At 37.5% G+C, this 23013-nt stretch overlaps 2 protein-coding genes across 3 annotated transcripts in view; both read right to left on the reverse strand.

Moving 5' to 3' along the window:
• The window catches only part of LOC113096634 (kinesin light chain 2-like), a 12318-nt gene extending 1206 nt beyond the window's left edge, over positions 1 to 11112 (reverse strand). Inside the window, exons 1-13 of the mRNA XM_026262021.1 lie at positions 10716 to 11112; positions 8605 to 8851; positions 6936 to 7239; positions 5320 to 5536; positions 4417 to 4606; positions 3477 to 3650; positions 2431 to 2530; positions 1982 to 2031; positions 1567 to 1634; positions 1364 to 1472; positions 1071 to 1211; positions 336 to 460; positions 191 to 248 (exon numbers count right to left, since the gene is read on the reverse strand). Coding sequence (XP_026117806.1) covers positions 191 to 248; positions 336 to 460; positions 1071 to 1211; positions 1364 to 1472; positions 1567 to 1634; positions 1982 to 2031; positions 2431 to 2530; positions 3477 to 3650; positions 4417 to 4606; positions 5320 to 5536; positions 6936 to 7239; positions 8605 to 8832 — 1764 coding nt within the window. The 5' untranslated portion in view covers positions 8833 to 8851; positions 10716 to 11112. The remainder of the gene's footprint in view (positions 1 to 190; positions 249 to 335; positions 461 to 1070; positions 1212 to 1363; positions 1473 to 1566; positions 1635 to 1981; positions 2032 to 2430; positions 2531 to 3476; positions 3651 to 4416; positions 4607 to 5319; positions 5537 to 6935; positions 7240 to 8604; positions 8852 to 10715) is intronic.
• A 673-nt stretch (positions 11113 to 11785) lies between these two features.
• The window catches only part of LOC113096680 (phosphofurin acidic cluster sorting protein 1-like), a 40496-nt gene continuing 29268 nt past the window's right edge, over positions 11786 to 23013 (reverse strand). The window contains exons 12-24 of one of the 2 annotated variants that reach the window (XM_026262092.1): positions 22548 to 22669; positions 21852 to 21981; positions 20813 to 20917; positions 20113 to 20219; positions 18977 to 19131; positions 18728 to 18838; positions 18523 to 18625; positions 18405 to 18447; positions 17680 to 17722; positions 17458 to 17596; positions 16917 to 17155; positions 15779 to 15898; positions 11786 to 15702 (exon numbers count right to left, since the gene is read on the reverse strand). In XM_026262092.1, coding sequence (XP_026117877.1) covers positions 15584 to 15702; positions 15779 to 15898; positions 16917 to 17155; positions 17458 to 17596; positions 17680 to 17722; positions 18405 to 18447; positions 18523 to 18625; positions 18728 to 18838; positions 18977 to 19131; positions 20113 to 20219; positions 20813 to 20917; positions 21852 to 21981; positions 22548 to 22669 — 1536 coding nt within the window. In that variant the 3' untranslated portion in view covers positions 11786 to 15583. Of the gene's footprint in view, positions 15703 to 15778; positions 15899 to 16916; positions 17156 to 17457; positions 17597 to 17679; positions 17723 to 18404; positions 18448 to 18522; positions 18839 to 18976; positions 19132 to 20112; positions 20220 to 20812; positions 20918 to 21851; positions 21982 to 22547; positions 22670 to 23013 lie in introns of both variants that reach the window. The other variant, XM_026262091.1, reaches the window with a different exon arrangement.

Consider the following 23013-nt stretch of genomic DNA (forward strand, 5'->3'; position numbering starts at 1 on the left):
AATTTTGAAATATTTTTACTATTTAAAAAAAAAGCTTTCTGTGTGAATATAATTTAAAGTGTAATTTATTCCTGTGATGCAAAGCTGTATTTTCAGCATCGTTCCTCCAGTCTTCAGAGTCACATGATCTTCAGAAATCATTCTAATATGCTGATTTGCTGCTCAAGACAGATTATATTATTATACACACCTGTGAGGTTTCTTCTGCGCTCTTGTTGAGGAAGTTTAAGGAGCTTGCCCTCTTCATCCTTTTGAAGCAAACACAAACACCAGTTAAAGGCTGATCTCTAACCAGTTAGTGTATTTTTGGGAGAAGACAGAGGGTTGAGTCTCACCCGGGGTTGCGTGGCTCCTGAGGGCCGCTGCCCTGCAGCTTCTTCACCAGCATCTCACTGCTGCGCCGCAGCGCTTCCCGAATCTTCCCGAACGAGCCGCTCCTGCGCAGCCCGCCGTTACCATCCTGTGCTCACATTATATGATCAACCGCAAGATTTATACACACACACACACACTACCAGTCAAAACGTACATTAATAATACACAAAAATACAAATAAATATAAAAAAACCTTTTCTTTATGCTCAAAGGCTGCATTTATTTGATCAAAAATAATGTAAAAAATAGCAAAATATTTTTACATTTAAAATAACTTTTCCCCTGTGTGAATGTCTATTAAAATGTAATTTATTTCTGTGATCAAAGCTGATTTTTCAGTATCATTACTCCAGTGTCACATGATCTTCAGAAATCATTCTAATATGATGATTTGCTGCTCAAGACACATTTCTGATTATTATCAATGTTAATATTACACTGATAGTGTGCTGCTTCATATTTTTGTGATACAATACCATTCTAATGTTTGGGGTTAGTTTAAAAAAAGATTAAAAGGAATACTTTTATTCAGCATATCTGGGCCTGTATTTTTTTAATTGTAATAATATTTCACAATATTTCCATTTTTACTGTATTTTTGATCGAATAAACGCAGCTATGATGTGCAGAAGAGACTTCATTTGAATAATTCTAATCTCAAACTACATCTAAATAAAGACGAGGGCTCCACTGACCCCGCTCCACTCGGCTTCGTCTCCTTCGACGTCTCCTCGGGGGCCGTTCACACCGTCCCGACTCTGACGTCTGTCTGCTCCAGCACAGCCTCCGTCCTTCAGCAGCTCCACCACCTTACTCTGATTGATGGCATCGATGCCCTGACAGACACAACGAGCCAAGGTTTGGTGCTATTTCTAGAGTTCTCAGGCGATTAAAATAACATTAATAACATGGCAGTCTTCCTGTATGAGTCATCTGCACAGGAAGTCAACCTCGAGTTTATAGGTCGCACATCAGATGCCTGCTGTACCTGCTTGCGGTTTTTGGTCACACACTCCTCCAGCGTCTCGGCGGCCTCCAGCTTGCCCTGCCGGCGGTACAGAGCACCCAGACTCTTCAGCGTGGTGTTAACAGTGGGGCTACAGGACAGAAACAGAACGAGAGTCACTCCCAAACACTGACTCCTGCACACGCTGATACCCACAATCCTCGGAGGCACAGCTGCACACTCACCTGTCCACTTTACAGGCTTTGTGCCAGCTGCCGTACTCGCTGTACGGACCAGAGTCCTTCCTCTTACCCTGGAAATATCCATCAGACAAACTGAACTCACGACTTAAACATAGATTAAATAATGAAATGAGAGCATTGGAAATATGAAAACTGGTTAAAAAAAAATAATAATAAAAAAAAATTATATTATAATTTATATATATTTATATAAAATTATAATATAATTTTTTTTACCAGTTTTCATTTTTTTTACATTTAAATAAATATTTTTATACAAATACATATATACAAATAAATAAATAAATAAAAATTAATTTTAAATTTATATAATATATATACACACACACACACACACATATATATACATATAAAGTATAAATAATATTAAATATATATAATATAAAGCCTATAATACCTTGCTCTCTTCTCTTTCCTCTGCATGCATCCAGATTGGTTTGTTATCATCTGTGGGAGAAAAATTATTCTCATTAAAATAAATTGTTATTTTTTTCTTTGTGATTAATTCAATATTACAACCGCTTTTTTTTTTGTTTTTTTAATCTAGCAGCTTTCCCTGCATGGCATCAGATACTGAGAGCTAGTTTAATGAGCTTGTTGTACTCTCAGGAAGAGCAGGTGGATGTTTGAGTGTAAACCTGCAAGCGTCTGATTGGCTAAAAGCCTGTGATGTCATAACAGATTAAACAGAACCTCACTCTGATGCCATCCTGACAGAAACTCATGAAGATAAAAACAAATGTGTCCATTTCCATTAACATAAAAAGGTTTATGAAACTCACATAAAACAAATATGAGCATATGATGTCCATGCATGTGTAATTATGTGTAATGATAAATGCATACTGTTGACAGATCCAAACTCTTTCTCGTGCGCACGGGTCAGGATCTCCTTGTAAAGCGTCTCTGCGTCTTTGAATTTGCCCTGTTTCAGATAACACGTCGCCTGCGGAGGAAACAAAATATGAATATGTGAATATACCTACTTCCACAGATAAGCATGAGAACAGGAGACAGCAGGACGTGATATATTAGATGCTCTTGCTAAATCTTTCCTGTTTGGACGGTGTTAGTTTTGATTAAAGTATGCAGAAATCACACTACAATGTCAGGATCACTGCATTCACGAGCTCAAAAGATCACATGACTGATCAGATACAACAGTTAGCAGTACAACCTTTGATGCGATGTAAGTCTAAAAGCAATGCTATAATCAACACTTTATGATTGGCATTTCCACATTTAATACTCATTACATATGCAGAGCTGCCGGCCAATCACAGCAGTGGGTGTTTACAAAGAGACACGCCCCTTTGGGCTACGGGTGTGAGGACTAAACTCAAGGTGGAAAATGACCACGCATGTATATAATAATGAAATGAGGAAAAACACAGTTGGTCAAATAAATTAATAATTAAAACCTATGCACAAATTGGTGCATTAAAAACAGGATTAGATGCATTTTATTCACTACTTGTTTATTGCACTGTTGAAATATTTAATTTAAGTACATAAATATATCAATATTTATATGAATATAAAAGTTAATATAAACAGGGTAGAAAATTGCTTACATTTTTAAGTTAGGATTGTTTTTGATGTAAAAATCCTATAACTATTACAAGAAGGGCACCTCAGAAAACATTTCAAAACAATAATAATAATAATAATAATAATAATAATAATAATAAAAGTAATGCATGACCCCTTTAACCGCTATGTTGTGTTTCGGTCATTTTGACCAGGAGATGATGTTCATTTTCTCCTAAAAATGCTGATTAATGTGAACAAACTCTGACTAAAAACTACCGACTTCTCACGCAAAGGGTTTAAAAACTGCACCAAATTAGGTGACGGTGTCACGGGTTCAAACTTATGTGATCTGTCCTCACCAGGTTGTTTTTGGTCTTGGCCACGTTGGGGTCATCGGTGCCCAGTTTGTTCTCGTAGATCTCCAGCGCTCTGCGGTAATAATACTCCACCTCCTCATACTTGCCCTGATTCTGACACAGCAGAGCCAGATTATTGAGCTGCTTCGCCACGTCAGGGTGGAACTTACCCAGAACCTGCGAACACACACACACACACACACACACACACACACACACACAGTTAACAACACTGGCTACACTCAGGGATTAAAGTGTTCCTTTACTAAGATTCATAAAGACAGATGCTTTGTTCCTGAATGATTCAGCCGTTCGAACGAATCAACTGAATGATGCAGTGATACAATCAGTGACTTGTCGCCACCTGCTGGTGGATTTAGTTTCATTTTTATCTATAATTTCAGCCAGGAGCACATGTCCTCCTAATTAAACACTTTAGGAGCACCTTCTGATCAATAATTTCTAATAAAAAAGGAGTCCTCCTAATAGGAGGTGAAATATGACTCCTTAAAGTGACAGTAGTTTCTTTTTTACCTTTGTAATGGCATCAATTTCATATGTCAAATAAAAAAAATATATGTTTATAAGCTTTTAAAAATGTCTATTTAAAACACTACAGAGGTGGCACAGAAGAACACTAAAGTGGCTTGTAGGTACATTTCCAGATGTTTAATGAAGCGCAGAGGTGACATGAGTGGATATTAATGTTTTTAATATATAATTGTGTATACAAAAATATTAAATTATTTAAATAACTGACATTGTACGCTAGAAATTGAACTAAATCCACCAGCAGGTGGCGGCAAGTCACTGATTTTATCACTGAATCATTCATTCAATTGATTCGTTCGAACGTCTGAATCATTCAGGAAGGAAGCGTCTGTCTTTCTGAAGTGACAGATATCAGTCGTAGTAAAGGGGCTCTTCATCATGTGTTCTCCACCTTCTCGCGGATCTCCAGCGCTCTCTTGCACAGCGGCTCGGCCTCCTTGTGTTTCCCGCGCTTGCCGTACAGCACGGCCAGGTTGTTGAGGGTCGCGGCCACAGCGGGGTGGTCTCTCCCCAGAGTCTTCTCTCTGATGGCCAGAGCGTCGTTCAGCAGGTGAGCCGCCTCTTTATACTTGTTCTGATCCCTGGAGCCACACGCAGCAGACGGAGACACGGGGGTTAATGGAGGGATTGGACTGTTTCATACCAACTACAACAAGTGAACGTGTCAGCTGCACAGACGCTCAGTTTGTTGATTTCCATTTAGATGAAGACTTTTCAGGCTATGCTGTTTTCAGCTGATGCAACCAGTAAATCACAATAAATGTAATGCTTTGATACGAAACGGTCTCAGCTTTGAAATTATGTCAACTTGTCCAACAAAATAGTCTTATATTAGGAATAAAATGGCATTTTCTACTATGAGATTTCTCTATTTTTTATAAATGTAAATATATTTAATCTCAAAATATCATTAAAAAAGTTTATATGAAAAATGCCTTGTGCAATTAAAACTGATTTATTTAAACATAAATATACACTTAACACGATTTTGAAAAAAAATATAATTACTTTTTTCAAAATCGTTTTTTATTTTTATTTTAATTATACACAAAAATGACATGTAGATTTCTATTTCAAGATCATGTTAAAACATGAGTATCAAATAGGATCCATCATTTAATTGTTTATATTACTAACAAATTAAAACATCATTAAAAAAATATTTGACATTATTATTTTACATATTAGTGCTGTCAAATGATTAAATCCCATCAAAATAAGTTTGTGTCCTGTGTACTTTGGTTTCAGTGACAGTGTAATCTGGGTGCTTCACTAGGCTGCGGTGACCTCTGACCTGTAGACCAGGGCGAGGATGTTGAGCATGGTGGCCACGTCTGGGTGGACGTGTCCCGAGGTCTTCTCCAGGTCCTCCAGAGCCTGTTTGCAGAGCGGCACGGCCACCTCGTAGCGGCCCTGAGACGCGTACTGGATCACCAGGTTATGAAGCGTCCTCAGACGGGCCGGGATCTCGTAGCCCCCCTGCTGCGCCGCCGCTTCACCGCTGGGCTGAGCTGGAGCCGGGGTCAAAGGTCACAGATTAACCCCAGAGAGCCTGACACATGCACTTCTACAGCCTCTGAACTACACGAACACAAGATACTCCACACCTTCTGTCAGACTTAGTTTTCAGCAACTAAAAGCCTTTAGTCTCACTGTCCAAATGCTGTCAGAATTCACATGTACGGTCAAATCTTTATAAAGCTAACCCAAGAATAAATATTTTGCTAGTAATATTTCAACATTTAATGGAATGAAGCATCATTTTCCAGATTATCCAGACATTATTTCCAGTAACAATATGGCAAAGACCAAACTTAATGATATGCATTAAAATCAGAGTTGTTTACTATATATTTTTAAATCATATAATATATATATATATATATATATATATGTGTGTGTGTGTGTGTGTAGAAATATAATACTGTACATGTATATAGAATAAACATTTTTAACATGAATGCATATTATAAATGGTTTTGCTTGATGAAATAATCATGTTTTAATTTTCTTAAAGTTTCTAAACTGATTTGTTTAAAAAAGTAAAAATACAAGTTTGTCTCAAAATCATGTTAAAATGATTAAATCTCAAATCAGGCTTTTGAGGAAGGATGTGTGTTCGTCGCTCAATCAGCATTGCTTGATTTAGGAGTTTTGAAATGAGCAGAGCTTTAGTAATAAAACTGAGCATTTAATATCATCTAAATAAATCATAGAAATGGGAGATATTATGTCAGTATCTGGTCTACTGTTATAAAGGTCTCATTGATATACATGACAAGGATCTGAATCTATTATTATTTGTCCATATAAATATCAGCATCTGCAACAAATTACATATTTTTGCTCAGTTTGGGTCTCTGAATAAAGCTAATTTGTTTTGCTTGCATATTGTCCCTATTTTATACTACACGAGCCATACATATTAAATGATACTCAACAATAACATGCACTTTTTTTTTTTGGAGCACAGAAGCAGTCTTGAGTCTCTGGGGTAAATTTGAGGCAAGAGCCAAAAATACATTTATGGGTCAAAATTATAGATTTTTCTTTAATACCAAAAATCATTCGGATATTAAATAAAGATCATGTTCCATGAAGATATTTGTAAATTTCCTAACATAAATATATCAAAGCTTAATTCTTGATTAGTAATATGCATTGCTAAGAATTAATTTGAACAACTTTAAAGACGTTTTTCTCAATATTTAGATTTTTTTTGCCCCCTCAGATTCCAGATTTTCGTCCTATTAAACCACACATCAATGGAAAGCTTATTTCTTCAGCTTTCAGATGATGTGCAAATCTCAGTTTCACAAACCTGACCCTCATGACAAGGTCACAGATGTTCAATAATGGTTTGATTTCACTCGTCAGGTTTCATCTATTAAGGGCATGTCTCTCTCTCACCTGGGCCCTGCTCGTCGTCGTTTGGGAACAGGTCGTCCAGACTGTCCTTCTCCTTCTCTCCCGTCTTCTCCTCGGAGGGCGAGGCGTCCTCGTCCAGCTTCCGGATCTGGTTCATGAACTCCAGGTGCTTCTTCTCCTCCTCCAGCTGGGCCACGCTCTGCTCGCTCTTCTGCAGCTTGTGTTGTGTGCTGGCCAGCTCGTCCCGCAGCCACTGGTTCTCCTGACAGAGACGACGCACCTGAGCACGCAGCTTCTGCTTCTCCGACTCCACGGCGCTCAGGTGACCGGACAGAGCGATGATCACCTGAGAGCAGACGACACATCAGACACTGTGGAAATACTACTGCACTCTTCAGAGTCCTGAGACATCAGATGCAGCACTGCTTCCCCAAAAACATTCACTGTTTCTACACTCATAATAATCAGAAAAGTTCCTGGAGCAGCAAGAATCATGTGACACTGAAGACTGGAGTAATGATGCTGAAAATTCATCATTGATCACAGGAATAAATTACAGTTTAATAGATATTCAAATAGAAAACACTTATTTTAAATTGCAAAAATGTTTCTCTAAATTACTGTTTAGTGTAACTGTATTCTTGATTAAATAAATGCAACCTTGGTGAACAAACTTATTTAGATTAAAAAAATAAAATAAATCAGACTGACTCTAAATATTTGAACATTGGTGTATGCAAAAAAATTTAATATTATAACTTATAATAAATTATTACAATTTTTTGTTATAATATTTTTTTTTTTTTACAAAACATGACATGTAACTGATTTAAGTCTGTAAGAATGTATTGAAAATTGCATTGATGTTATTTTAAATAATTTAATTGTATTACTTATTATTGGAAATTTAACTTATTATTAATTGCAAATAACTTATTGCTAATTTCTTTGTTTAAAAATACAAAACATTTAATTAAAAAAAAGCTGCATTAATATGTTTGGAAAATGTATAACATATATAAATTTATAACATATATAATATATATATATAAATATACATATAATATATATATACATATATATATATAGATAGATAAATATATAGATAAATAAAAATAATATACATACACACATATATATATATATATATATATATATATATATATAGATAGATAGATAGAGTCAAAATATATAGATAAATATATATATATATATATATAGATAGATAAATAGATAAATATATAGATAGATAAATATATAGATAAATAAATATATATATATATATATAGATAGATAAATAGATAAATATATAGATAGATAAATATATAGATAAATATATAGATAAATATATATATATATATATATATATATATATATATATATATATATATATATATTTATTAAAGTATAAATTTTTTAAAAATTCATTATAAATGTAAATACAATTAAATGTAAATACTATTAAAAATTATACATTTCATTTTCTGAAATAATTTACATTTATTTATTTTTTTCTGTGGCAGGACGAGCAGAAAAACTTACAAATAAGTCCAAAATTAAACTAATTTAAGCTGTTTTCTAGAGCTCTTTCATTCTTTTCTAGAAGTTTCCCTTTCCTCCAGTAAAGCTCTGCTATGGGGTTTGCCACAGTGATGCACAAATCAAGTCTGATCACTTGTAGCAGTGTTAGCATTATTAGCATTGGTGATACCTGCGCCTCTCCGAGCCCCAGCTCGATGTCCTCCAGACTCTTTCGGAGCAGGCTGGACTTCTCCTGCGCGGCCGGCGGCTGAGCACAGTCCAGGACGGAGTTGAGGAGCTGAGCGTGTTCCCCTCGCAGCGTCTCCAAACCCTGCATCACCGCTTTAGTGTTCAGCACGATCTCGTCCTGCGTGGGCCGCTCCAGCGTCTCTTCTCGTGGGTACACCATGGCGGACATCACCTGCCCGCCGCAATCACTGAGAACAGACCGAATATCATCATTACAAACAGATGAGACACAGATCTGAGCTCACCTGCAGCTTTTACAGGGAATCAGCTGAAACATGACCCCGGTTTACTAAAACTATAACAAACACTGAAGAATGAGATATAACATGTAATAAAAGCTGCCGAGATAATGAGCAACATCTCATTTTCATTCAGTTTAACTTGGTGTATTCAAAATAACTAGAACTGAAATATAAAAAATAATAATAATAATAATAATATATATATATATATATATATATATATATATATATACACATTTGTTACTTGACGTAAAATAAACAGAAAAAAACTGAAACTGAATAAAATAATTTTATTTCCGTTAATAGACAAAGACAAATTTCTCTTTTTCATTTATTGTAAACTGAATGTATTTAAACTATACAGACATTTATAAAAAAGAACAAAAATTACTGTAATAAAAAAATGAATAAAAACAATACAGATATATTCAAAATATAAAACATTACATATAAAAATGGTAAAATTACAAAATAAAATATTTAAAATGTTTAAACAACTAGTAAAAAAACAAGTAAAAAACTGAAATAATTTATAAACTATATAGTTTATAATCTATAGACATTAAAACAATAATAAAATGACAAAACATTTTTTATAAAACTAATAATAAAAGAAAAAGAACAACAACAAAAAAAAAAAAAAAAACTAACTCAAATTAAAATGCAATCTGTAATAAATGTAACTCAGAAGGTTTTGTAAATAAAAACAGTATCATCTCAGTGAAACTACTATAACACTAAATGGTGCAAAATGACTGGTGACTTCAATCCTGATGACTTCATTAGACCCTGGAGTGCATCATGATCCATCACTGCACCTCACACCCAAAAACAGCCAATCTGGCAACACGGAGTACAAGTGCTGACAAACAGTACTGCTGCCCGAAAACATCTGAAGTGATGCCAGCCGTGTGATTCAGCTCCAATCAACCCGAGCACATCTGGGCTCACTAATGCAGCTAATAACGAGCCAGCACAGAACCAGCAGTAACAGGAGTCACACTGCAGTGTGATATTATGACAGTTCACACACAACCTCCATCATCCGGGCACCTGCATTTCCACCTGCGTCCAGCAGAGGCGCCCGTCTTCCGTCATCACGCCTATAGACTGCAATGCAGCACCAGCACAGAGAGAGAGAGAGAGAGAGTCCCGCATCAAACACGAGATGTGCGGCTTATAAACACACCTGCTCAAACACAAACCGCGTCCTGATGCTCACAACACTTCCTCTGATGAGTCCAGATTTCACCAGGACTGACAGCTGCCTGGATAAATCAGGTCAAACCTGGAGAACTGCACCAAGGTGACCCCCAGCACAACACATGAACTCTTCCAGACGACCAGCATCCTCACATCCGAGCGAAAACAGGCCCTGCTCCGAGCACACGGCCGTGGGAAACAAGCGAAACCGCTAAAGCTTGTGAAACCCACTCAAACACTTTTGTTTTCTGATGCAAACTGCCTCATATCACCCATTCCGTATAACCATATAACACCACTCGAGAATGAATCATGCATATTTGATTCATAACCCCAGAAATATTCACTGCACCATCAATGACTGGATGATGACGTCAAAAATCAACAAATGCATCATAAATCAGCCATTCATAATCTGGTTTGCTTTCAGAAATTATAACGCCATGACTATTTGAATAAACCCAAATATTTACTTTTGTTTTTGGCAGATCAGGCTAAACTTTCCCCTTTCAATCAGCCAGCAGTTTAACATCCCATTGTATGATCGATGCATATCAAACACTAAGCGTGGCTCATTTTTGCATCCGTTTGAGAAAGGTAACGTTACCTTCAATAATCTGCTTTTTTGGGGTTGTTTCGGGCTCTAGTTGAACTCAAGCGTGAAAACAACGTGATGTTATGATTCAGAGGCGTCTGAAAGCCAAGACTCGCTCCAGTAAAACGATATCAGCCGTGAATCAGATGAACCGGAGAAGCATCGGCCGTGATGATGATGATGCGCTTTTGTCTTCCACGCGCTCAGCAGAACAAACGCGCGAGCTCACGGTGTCCCGCTTTCGCTTCGTCCATCCTTCTCGTCCCTTTCAGCTCGACGGTCGGCGGATCTTTGTGCTGGAGTGAGAGAGGATGACCACAGCAAACTGAAAATGGCTGATGTGTGTGTTGTGCTCCCCTCCCAGAATCCAAAGCCCTGCGCTGACATCACTACACCCGCCCTCGCTCAACCGGGCGTGGACGCGCAGTGCGCGTGCGTGAGAAGGGGCCGCGTTTCTGAATGGCGATATTAGTTGAGTATTACAGAATATACAGTTCACATGTATGAGTAGGTTTTTACTGAGGGGTTTGTTTATATAACATTCACATGATATTATACCACATTTTATTCCTAAAATATGATGAAAATGTACTTTTTCAGATTTATGGAGAGAGAAAAAAATAATATCCAAAATCCCTTCTTTAAAAACCTTTAGTATGTAAAAAATAAATGTAAAATAATAATCATTTAATAATTAACATAATTTTGAACCAGTTTTTATATGTTTTTTTTCTATAGAAAAGTATGCAAAAGAGTGCATTTTTAATAAAAAAATAAAAAACCTTAATAATTAGTAAAATACTTCTAAAACACACACGTTTGTTTTAATATATGGTGTTTAATCAACCAGGGAAGTATGGAAATATGTATTAGTTAAACATTTTACCTTATTTATGTAGTGTTTGCATAAATTATGAGATGTTTTCACAAGTATATAGATGTACAATTCTGTGCTAAACTGACTAAAGTTATTAATTAATCTATAAGAAAATATTTAATCATTAAGAAATCTCTAGCAGAGCAATGCAACAGACAAATAATATTTACTGTTGTTTTCCCAAAAATCTTCAAACTACACAGGAGAATTTACAAATCAGGTGTTTATTAAATAAAAAAAAGAATACAAGTAACACTTCCACTGTCCATACCACATCTATTGATTGACAACTCAATTATGAAAAAGCAGTACTACAAAAACATGTCAAATAAAAAAAGAACACAATAAAGGGACATGAGTTCATATTACAAGCACTTTGGATATGTACAAGCATTTTTGTCTAAAGGCAAAAAGGCAGAGCTGAAGACTGCTAAAAGATAATAAATGCATGTGCAAAAATACTTATCCCATCCACAAGCTCGGCTTCTCCATCTTCCACGACTAAATATGAACCAGTGATTTACTTTACACAGAAGGTTAACTCTGGGTTTGAAGCCGAAGCTTGTGGATATCAGGCATTTTATCTCTCCGACTGATTACATTGAGAAGAAATATCTGAAGCGGACGAACGGCATTCTGATTGGCCATTGCGAGAATTAGTCGACCAATCAGAATGCTGGAATCCTCTTCATGTTGTTGATCTTTCACATGACAACTCAACACAGGTGCAGATACAGAGGTACGAGGACAAAGACCAGACTCCACACGACACACGCAGAAAGAGACCGTCCATGTTCAAGTGAAACGATTGGAAACGCTCTTTAATATCGAAATGAATCAGTCAGAAAACTTGGTACTTCCCATTCCCATTCCAGACTGCTCCATAAATACTGAAAATCATTTTCCATGCACAAAAAAACACACACACACACAAAAATGTAACAGCTGACACTCTTTGGCAGTGACACTCTTTTTGCCCCTCATTTTTCCATTCAATGCATATCCATATCAAAATGTAACCTGGACTCCGAAATCATTGCATTTATTTATTTGTTGTAACTCAAAACACTTCGTGTGAAGGTTTCTGCAAGTGTTTGTGTATTTGCCATCATGCATGCGTAAAACACGGACAGCAAGTGTAACAACAGCACAGATATTTGAAGTAGTTCAGCGTGGGTTTTTCTCTTTATAGGCTCAACATCTACGGGGGGCTTTTCTAGAAGGTCTCTAAGCTTTAGGGGCCATGCTCGAGGAATGACCAAAGCTCATCGATCCAATGAGGAATGACCAAAGCCTCGACAAGGCTGTAAAACCCACTGGACAAACTGAAATACTCAAAGTATTACTTGCAGCTGTTATGACAGCCACAGTATGGGTCTTCATATTTAGATCACAAAGATATTAATTAAATGCAATTTGAACAACTACATAAAACATAGTAAGAACATATCTGCTATAGGAAAATCATTCATGTGAGGATATTTGTCCAGTAGTGCGGTACTGATGACCAACATGAACTAAAATAAAAAGAAATCTACAAATATGGGCATAAAAAGGAGAGATGCATTTAATGCACACACACACACTAAAAACACACACTTCAAAACTATTGCTAAACATCTCTGTAAGAAGCAGGAACAAATACAAACCGAACTGACCCATCGTTACTTTAATACTCTGTTGTTCTTAATACTTTTAACCACAGAAAAAAAAAATGATGCTGTCATTCCAGAAAACATGACTTAAGAAAGAGCCTCACATCCAGGTCATATATTAGCTCAAAAATCAAAAGAAACAATTAAATATACTGTATATATTTTACTAAAAATGGCTGTAATGCAAAAATTAACTAAATTGCAAACAAATGCAACTATAATAGACTTAATGCAACTAAAACTTATATAATCTGTAATAAATATTAGTCCAGTAATGCCACAAAGCAGAGTCCTAAATTTGGGCGGGTTTTCTTGAAGCAACATATATTTTCATATTTTTTTCTTCTGATTTTTGTGGTGAAATATGACATGTTTGTGAGATTCACTCTTTCAGTTTGAAATTGAATTAATAATGATATTAGGAGTTCAACAGATTAATTATGTAACAATCACTGTATATTAATAATTCATCAGCATTTCAAGCATTTCAAGCTGCAATGGGTGGAAACACGCTGAATCTTGTGCCGTGAATATTGTAATAGTTAACACCACAAACACACACTCGCATGAACCAACACACACTACACACACTGGCTTCACTCTTACTGTGGCACAACAACAGCTCATAGATAGTTTTTAAGTTTGTTATTATTTTAAAACCACATTTTAGTGACGCGTTGTTAGTTGCATTACCTACTGTACCACTCACAGAAGTTATAGACAGATAAAAGCACGTTACTTGTGAAAGCTGCCATTAGCAGTAATGTAACACGCTCCAGCTAGAAAATAAAGGGATGTTTACTGATCTCAGATCAGTTCTGATGTTTTGTTCACAGCGCAAAAGTACTTAATATATCAAGTTGTGTTTTCTTGAAAATGATTTCATGCTTCAAACTAGAAAAAAAGTTCATTATCTTCATCATTTTTCCGATCAGAAACCAAGACTTTACTTTTTAAGTCGTTTTGCTTCTCAAGTAAATGTGTCTTAATTTAAATATGTTCAGATTTTTGAACAAAAGAAACAAAATAAGACTAAAAAAAAAATGAAGAAACTGGTATTTTCGCAGTGTGTAAAGGTAGTGTTTGTGAATGATGTTTTAATTGAGCGTTCTTGTACGAGGAGCTGATCCGTTTCTTGTGCTTTGGACGAAGATGTGAAGAAATGAAGGCCAAGTTAAGTGCATAGCATTTGACAACCGATGAAACCCTTGCAAACCAGCTTCCAGCTGTAAAGATGCACACAAGAAACAAAAAGAAAAGCTCTAAAACTAAATCTTCCCTAATTCTGCTGGATTATTCGGTGTCATCTTCACCTCCACGCTCGCCCAGCCTCTACGTCAGGCCTTGTTCCACCTTGAAATCATTGCCTTTGCCCAGGTTATAAAGATGACTGACTCGTTCTGTCCCGTAACGTTTACATTCTGATCGGCCAGAGATCTTTGGTGTTGTTTTATGGAAAGAAATAAAACCTGTAGATGAGCTACATGTTTAAGCTAAAAGGTCACTTAAAAAAATAAAAATGATAACTGACATAAAAGTGTTTAAAAATAAATCTAAAACTAAATTGAATTAGTATATTCTAGTTAACAGAGATTAACCAATGTGAACCAATAACCTTCTGTATATGTAGACTGGATGTTAACTTTGCCAGTGCATTATGGGTGATGTAGTTTAAGACATGCAACAACGCAGTTTCAGATTTGGTCGCCTGGAAGAATAAAACTATGCAAAAGATGATTTTTAGGAAATCTCGTCAGTTGGCTAGTGGGCACCTTGTAGCCCCGCCTCCAATGTAAAAACTGGCATTTAACTCCACCCCCTTAATAAAGGCAGGGACTTTGCTAGTTTTGGAATATTCATTGGTGCTTTTTTCATGTTTGAATCTCTGTTTACAAACATCTACCATGGCAACCACAGTTTCTGCCAAAATTCCATAGTTACTAAGCAACAGAAAGATTCCAAAAAGCAGTTACCATGGTAGATTTGAGCAAGACTTAAACTGCACGTATCGATAGATGCTGATGATGAAAGAGGTCAGGTACATCAAGGGATATATTTAGGGGTGTCCAGTGTGATTGAAGCGGTGCATGCTGTTAAATCGTCATCACCTGGTGGTGTCTCTCAATTTTGTGCTTGGCCCCCATGTGTGGCTCTGGGGCCTTTAATAAATAAAAGTGACTAGCGCTGATAAAAGTCTAGCGAAGCCGCCGAATCGAACGTCTTCAACTCCACCTACACACCCACCAGAGACGGTCTCATCTCAGCTGTGATTGGCCAGCGTTCTTCAACGGTGTGCAATGGGATGTAGGCTGCAGGTTGAAGAGGCGGGGTTAAGAAAGTGGGCCGTCCTAGGAGGGCGGTTTGCTGTAGCCGAACAGTCCCACCGGAAGGTACTTGACGTGAGTCGGCCACTGAGCGGCTAGCTGGAAGAACTTCACGTCGTTCCACTCGCATCCGTCAATGGAGACTGAGAGAGGAGGAAGAGGCATGTTGTTTTCTGCTTGAGCTGATGAGAAAGTGTTTTTGTAAAGAAGGTCTGGTACCTTTCAGGATGGTCTGCTGCTGTTTGGCGGAGCAGATGAGCCGACTGATGCCCTCGATCACCTGACTCTTGGAGTCCATCTCCCGCTCTTTAGGCTTCTTCCCCAGGAAAATAGTGGGAACTGCACAAAGAAAGCGAGAGAGACATTACTCATATTGTAATATGAAGTGTTGGCATTGGTTATTTGATTTGCTCGACCGTTCAAAAGTTTGGTCAATAATGTTTTTTTTATTATATTTTTTAAGGTAATTTACTGCTTTTATTCAGCAAGGATGCATTTAATTGATCAAAAGTGACAGTAAACACATTTATAATGTTTCAAAAGATTTCTATTTCCCATAAAAGCTGCTCTTTTGAGCTTTCTATTCACCAAAGAATCCTGAAAAATAAAATGAATCAGAAATATTTATTGAGCATCAAATGTGACACTGAAGACTGGAGGAATGATCCTGAAAATACTGCTGCACATCACAGAAATAAATTACATTTTAACACATATTACAATAGAAAACAGGTATTTTAAATTGTAATAATGTTTCTTGTTTTTGATCAAATAAATGGTGATCATTATATCGAAAATATTGAACTTTTTGTTCATATAAACATTTTATTTTTATATTTAAAGTTTAAGTCACTTATAATTTAAATGTAAAATAAAAATGATATAATTTATACACACACACACATACATTTTATATATATATATATATATATATATATATATATATATATATATATGTGTGTGTGTGTGTGTGTGTGTGTGTGTGTGTGTGTGTGTGTGTGTGTGTGTGTACTAATTAATTTGTATAGTCGTTGTTTTATTTTCTTCTCTTGTAATTTAGTTTTTCAAATATTTTCTATTATTCTACCCTTAGCTCGATAATGCTTGATAAATTCCATATACCATATTTATATTATTCTCAGTACAGTATTTGTGTAACTAATTGTATTTTCATATTTTTTGCCTTGCAATTTAATTAGCCATGTCCTATCTGTGCTGTATGATGAATACAAAGCCTTGCCCTGTACATTAAACACTTTCTACTACACACTGAAATAGTCTGTCTGGATCTTCTGGATGCTCTGAATGTGCACTATATCACGTTGCCTGATTCTTGGCTTCCTGTTGGTCTGCTCACCTTTCTTGTTCTTCTCTTTGGTGACCACGGTCATGGCCATAGTGTTGAGCGGCGCCTGTGGCTCGCTGGCTCCTCCTCCTGGCAGACGGCTGACCTGCAGTGACCAGAAGGCGCTCTTCAGGGTGTTCTTATTGCTGGCATCTTTCCTCTCGCCCTCGCGCCGCTTCTCCGCCAGAGACGCCAGCCAGTAATCCACCTGCAGACCGATGGCGTCCCCGCCGTGAGGCATGCTGGGACTCCTGAGACACACACACACACACACACACACACACACACACAGAAACCTGTACTGTTTCCTTCTGCATTACTACCGCAGTTTTGAGCCATTTTATTCTTCCTGAAAGGTTGAACCACCAGTGAAAGTGCTAACATTCCTAAACCTAAAACTGAAATATATTTAAAGCTATTTGTAAAAATCATATTTATAGAAATACAATTTCTATAATTATAATAAATATTTTAAAAAGGCAAAAATCACATAAAATGGAAAAAATATATAAAATTGAAAATAATACAAATAAAAGCTAGATTGATCACTCACCCCTGCACAGCCAAACCTCCGCCCATGGACGGAGACGAGGGGGGCGTGGCCATCTCCTTCAGACTGCTGGGTGAGCCGTGAGAGGGCGGAGACGTGGAGGGGACGGCTAAACTAACAGCCACGCCCTCTTCAGGGTCAACTGGGAAACAGAGACGGACAAAGGGTGAGCTTCTGTGCAAGAGTTATTAAACAGCATGAGTGCTTCTGCCTGGAAACACACACCTGCTGATGATTGGCCCGGCTCAATCAAACCCACCTTCACCACCTGTGAGATGACAAATACAGATTTAAAACAAAAAACACCTAAAAAAAATATATGATATATAATGCTTTGAGTGACACTTCTGCTGTTTGCAATAAATATATAAGGCAAAAATCTGATATAAAGAGAGAGAGAGAATTAAAAAAATATATTTTATAAAATAATAATATAAAAAAATTAATAAAATAAAAAACATTCTAGGGGCACATAGCACCCCACAGAAAAAGTAATTTTTTAAATTAAATTTCCAAGTTTATGAATGTTATTTATTATACTGCATGACATAATACAATATATGATGCTTTGAGTGATATGTGCTAGTGCAACAAATATTTCAGGAGTAATTTCTTTGGCATGGACAAATATAAATTTTCAATCAATGCAAAATGCAATATTATGAAAAGTATTTATGGGTGAATGAAATCAAATAAAATAAAAAAATTAAAGCAAAAAAATTAAAAATAAATTTCGGGGTGTATATGCAATACTTATGGGTGAATAAAATAAAATACATAAATAAAAATTGATGAGTGAAAATGAAAATAAATTCCAGGGGTACATTTTTTGATAGTTAATTTAATAATTTAAACTGTCATAAGACAAATAGAAATGCATTTAATTACACAAAAGCAAAATGCAGTATTATGGTCTGTCAGATACACCTAACAGTGTGATATGTACTCACCCCGATGAAGGGAATGAATTTCTGGTAGGAATCTTCATCTCTCCTGTAAGAGGAAGTGATGAGTGATCAGAAACAGTGAGTGATGTAACAGCAGCAGTAAAGAGAGAGACAGACGTACGTTCTGTGTTTGCAGGTCAGCATGGCCTCAGCGATGGGCAGCTGGTGTGTGAGAGCCGCTCCGCTGATGTACTGAGACACACGCGCAGCCACGTCCACCGCATCTACAACACACACCAGCTGATGGGTTACACAGCTTCGGAATGGATCAGTGTGTGTGGTGTGAATGTGTGTGTGTGTGTGTGTGTGCGCGCGTGTGTGTGTACCTGTCTGCGGTGGCTCTGATCGGTTGAATGTGTCTCTCCAGGCTCCGTCCAGGAAGGCTGCGCTGTAACGGTTGTCAAGGGCACCCAGGTGCTTAGCAACAGGATGAGAACCTGAACCAGTTTAAAAAAACAAAACAACAAAAACAAACAGAAACACTGAAATTAACATCCAAAAATATCTGCATCAAAACACAGAAAGAACTTGTATGCCTCCATCTGTACGTCCCAGTCGTGAGTTGTGTCTCTCACCCAGAGGCACCACCAGGAAGCGGAGGTGATTGAGCCAATCAGACGTCTTGTTGGCCAGCTGAGTGACGAAGAACTGCAGTACTGATCCCAGATAACTCTGACCTCCGACTACCGCCACCTTCACCGGCCGCGGCATCGACGAGTTACAGTTACAGCTGCACACACACACAGAGAGAGAGACACAGACACACAGACAGAGACACAGACACACACAGACAGAGACACAGACATACACACACAGACAGACACAGACACACAGAGACACAGAGACAGACACAGAGACACACACAGACAGAGACAGAGATACAGACAAACACAAAGACACACAGACAGAGACAGAGACAGACACACACACAGACAGACATAGACACACAGAGACAGAGACAGACAGAGACACAGACACACACAAAGACACACAGACAGAGACAGAGACAGACACAGACACACAGAGACAGAGACACAGAGACAGACACAGACACACAGAGACAGAGACACAGAGACAGAGACAGACACAGAGACACACAGAGACAGAGACACAGAGACAGAGACACACACAAAGACACACAGACAGAGACAGAGACAGACACAGAGACACACAGAGACAGAGACACAGAGACAGACACAGAGACACAGAGACACAGAGACACACAGAGACAGAGACACAGAGACACAGAGACAGAGACAGACACAGAGACACACAGAGACAGAGACACAGAGACAGACACAGAGACACAGAGACACAGAGACACACAGAGACAGAGACACAGAGACAGAGACAGACACAGAGACACACAGAGACAGAGACACAGATGCAGACACAGAGACAGAGACAGAGACACACAGAGACAGAGACACAGAGACACAGAGACAGACACAGAGACAGAGACACAGAGACACAGAGACAGACACAGAGACACAGAGACACACAGAGACAGAGACACAGAGACACAGAGACACACAGAGACAGAGACACACACACAGAGACACACAGACACACAGAGACAGACACAGATGTGATCAGATTTCACTGGACTTTATACTACAGGTCAGTGCTTTCTTTACAAAACAGCTGTTGAACTCCGTCATCTCACTGGTGGTGAACAAGCATTAATGGTTTCTGTGGTCATGTGACTTACAATTTCTGTATCCGAGTGAGCAGCGCCGAGAGAACGGCCTGGATCTCTGCTCCAGAACACGTACAGACCACAGGATGCTTCTGAAGCTGAAGCTGCTCCGCAACATACTGCACACACACACACACACACACACACTGCAGTAAAGTCACAGTAATGATTTCTATTTCAAATAAATGCTGTTTACATTCATCAAAAAATCATGCAAAATAAAATGCATCATGGTTTCCACAAAAATATGAAGCAGCACAACTCTTTTCAACTCTGATAATAATAATCAGAAATGTTTCTTGAGCAGTAAATCAGTACATCAGAATGTTTTCTGAAGATCATGTGACACTGAAGACCGGAGGAATGATGCTGATACAGCTGCACATCACAGAGATAAATTATTCATATTAAATCATATTCTGTACTGAGTGGTGGAGTTTGCAAAATTGCTGATATAATGAATTCACTAAAAATACTTTGAAACCATAAACTTTGCAAATAGTAAACTATTTACTTAGCATTCGAATTTTGTTTATCAGTATATTGCATAGGTTATTATAAATAATTGTAATTTTATTGTAATTGTAATTTAATAAAAAAAAAATGTATCAATGCTGTGGCTATTTTAAAGAGTTAAGTCATGAGGTTGTGCATTATAACAAATACACAACACACCCATTAGTCTCACACACACACACACAGTCTCATGTACCTGTCCTTGCCAGTCTGTGCCATTGATCAAGATGAGACTTTCAGGAAGAGCAGCATCAGAAAACAGGATCTGATTCAACTGATCATAGACAGCCTTCCTGAGGACCTGCAAACACACACACACACACACACACACACACAGGGATGAGTCAGCGGGACATGAATAATTCACATTGACTCTGCAGAACAAGACGAAACACTGCATTAACATCCTTATTTAAAGCCACGGCAGAGAGAGGAAAGAACTGTGAGGGAATCCTGAGAAAGAAGAGAAACCCTGTTTACACAAGCTTTTAACGGCCATAGTTCATCCAAAAATGAAACTTTACTCACCTCCAGGCCATCCAAGATGTTGATGAGTTTGAGTTTTCATGGGAACAGATTTGGAGAAACTGGATTGCTCTGCAGTGAATGGGTGCCGTCAGAATGAGAGTCTAAACAGCTGATAAATACATCACAATAATCCACAGCACCCCAGTCTATCAGTTAATGTCTTGTGAAGTGAAAGGCTGTGTTTTTGTAAAAAAAAAAAGGCTTTTAAACATTACACTGTTGCTTCTGGCTAAAATATGACTCCATAATCCAAAGTCCTTCTCCTGTTTCTCTCACATTCACCCATATATTTGTTTAGAGCGGTTATGGCTTCGCTCTTCAGATTTCTCTCCTGGTTCAGACAAGACAACGTTTTCACTGGAGGAAGCACTATTATGGATTATGGACTATATTTTAGCCAGAAGCACCATCTTAAAACGTCTTAATGGTGGATTTGTTTATTTGTTTACTTCTCAAGACATTAACTGAGGGACTGGAGTGGTGTGGATTATTGTGATGTTTTTGTCAGCTGTTTGGACTCTCATTCTGACGGCACCCATTCACTGCAGAGCATCCACTGGTGAGCAAGTGATGCAATGCTAAATTTTTTCCAAATCTGATGAAGAAACAAACTCATCTACATGTGGGATGAGAGTGAGTAAAGTTACATTTCTGGGTGAACTTCTCGTTGCTTAACACAGATGTAAAGAGAGTCTGAATCCTGGCACCTGTGTGCTGTGTCCGAGCTCAGGAGATCTCTCGCTGTCGGAGCTGTTGGCTCGTTCGCTCAGCGGTTTGGAGAGCTGACGCTCTTTCACAGGAGTGCAGCGCTTACGGGGTGTTTGTCCTCCGTCCAATCTACACACACACACACACACACACACACACACAATCAAACTTGGGCTTTGTGTTCTCTGCATTATTTAACCTTGTTTCTAATCTACTAACATTATAAATGACACAACTGTCACTTTTGATCACTTTAATGCATCCTTGCTGAATGAAACTATTAATTTCCTTATAAACCCTAGAACAGTGGTGCACATGATGATATCATAAAGTGGAGAGTTCCGCTCCTTGATTCTGATTGGCTGAGAACACACACCTTTGTTTACTTCTGTGTGTTGCTCAGCAACCACTTTGTTTCAACCACAACTGATTCTCAGGAACTACATTGTTTGGTGGAAGAACTGTTTTTATTAATATCATTACAATTCATTTGCTCTGTTTTATTTTGTGAAACTACGTATATGAAATAACCGTTTTATAAAAGCAATAATCCCAGTGAAGCTGTGGTTTACAGTGAACAGTTTACAGTTTATAACAGCTTCGGATCATGTCTAACAACGCCCTCTAGCTGTTATAAATTCACTGTAAACGTATTGCTTTATTATATTCCATTCCCTTATATTATATTATATTACCTGGGTGACGGCAAGGACTGAAGCTCGTTCTTGCTGGTTTTTAAGGGTGTTCGTGGTTTTTCAGCCACAGACACTGTTATAGACGGTCCGACATCACTGAACAACTCCTGATCGGTCAGTTCCTACAAAACATCGACGCAATCAACACAGAAGAGCTTTAAAACAACACGACTGAAGGAATTTAAATCAGGCGAAATCCCAAAGAGAAACGAGTGTCATATAGATTGAGCCCAGGAGTATTTAGACAGCGTGTAAATGTGATGATTTTCGCATTTAACTTTAAATAAACTGGTGTTTTAGTTTAATAAACACCTTTCTTTAGTCAGATGTTATGCTTGTACAATCTTTCTTAAAAATATTTATTTGTCTTATATAATGTAAACATACGGATGCATTTTAAAGCAAGGTTATTACAGTTAACTAAAACAAAAACTAAAACTAGAGAAAAAAAATGGTTACTTGAAAA

Source organism: Carassius auratus, unplaced genomic scaffold (genome assembly GCF_003368295.1).
Source record: "Carassius auratus strain Wakin unplaced genomic scaffold, ASM336829v1 scaf_tig00216014, whole genome shotgun sequence".
Classification (NCBI taxonomy): Eukaryota; Metazoa; Chordata; class Actinopteri; order Cypriniformes; family Cyprinidae; genus Carassius; species Carassius auratus.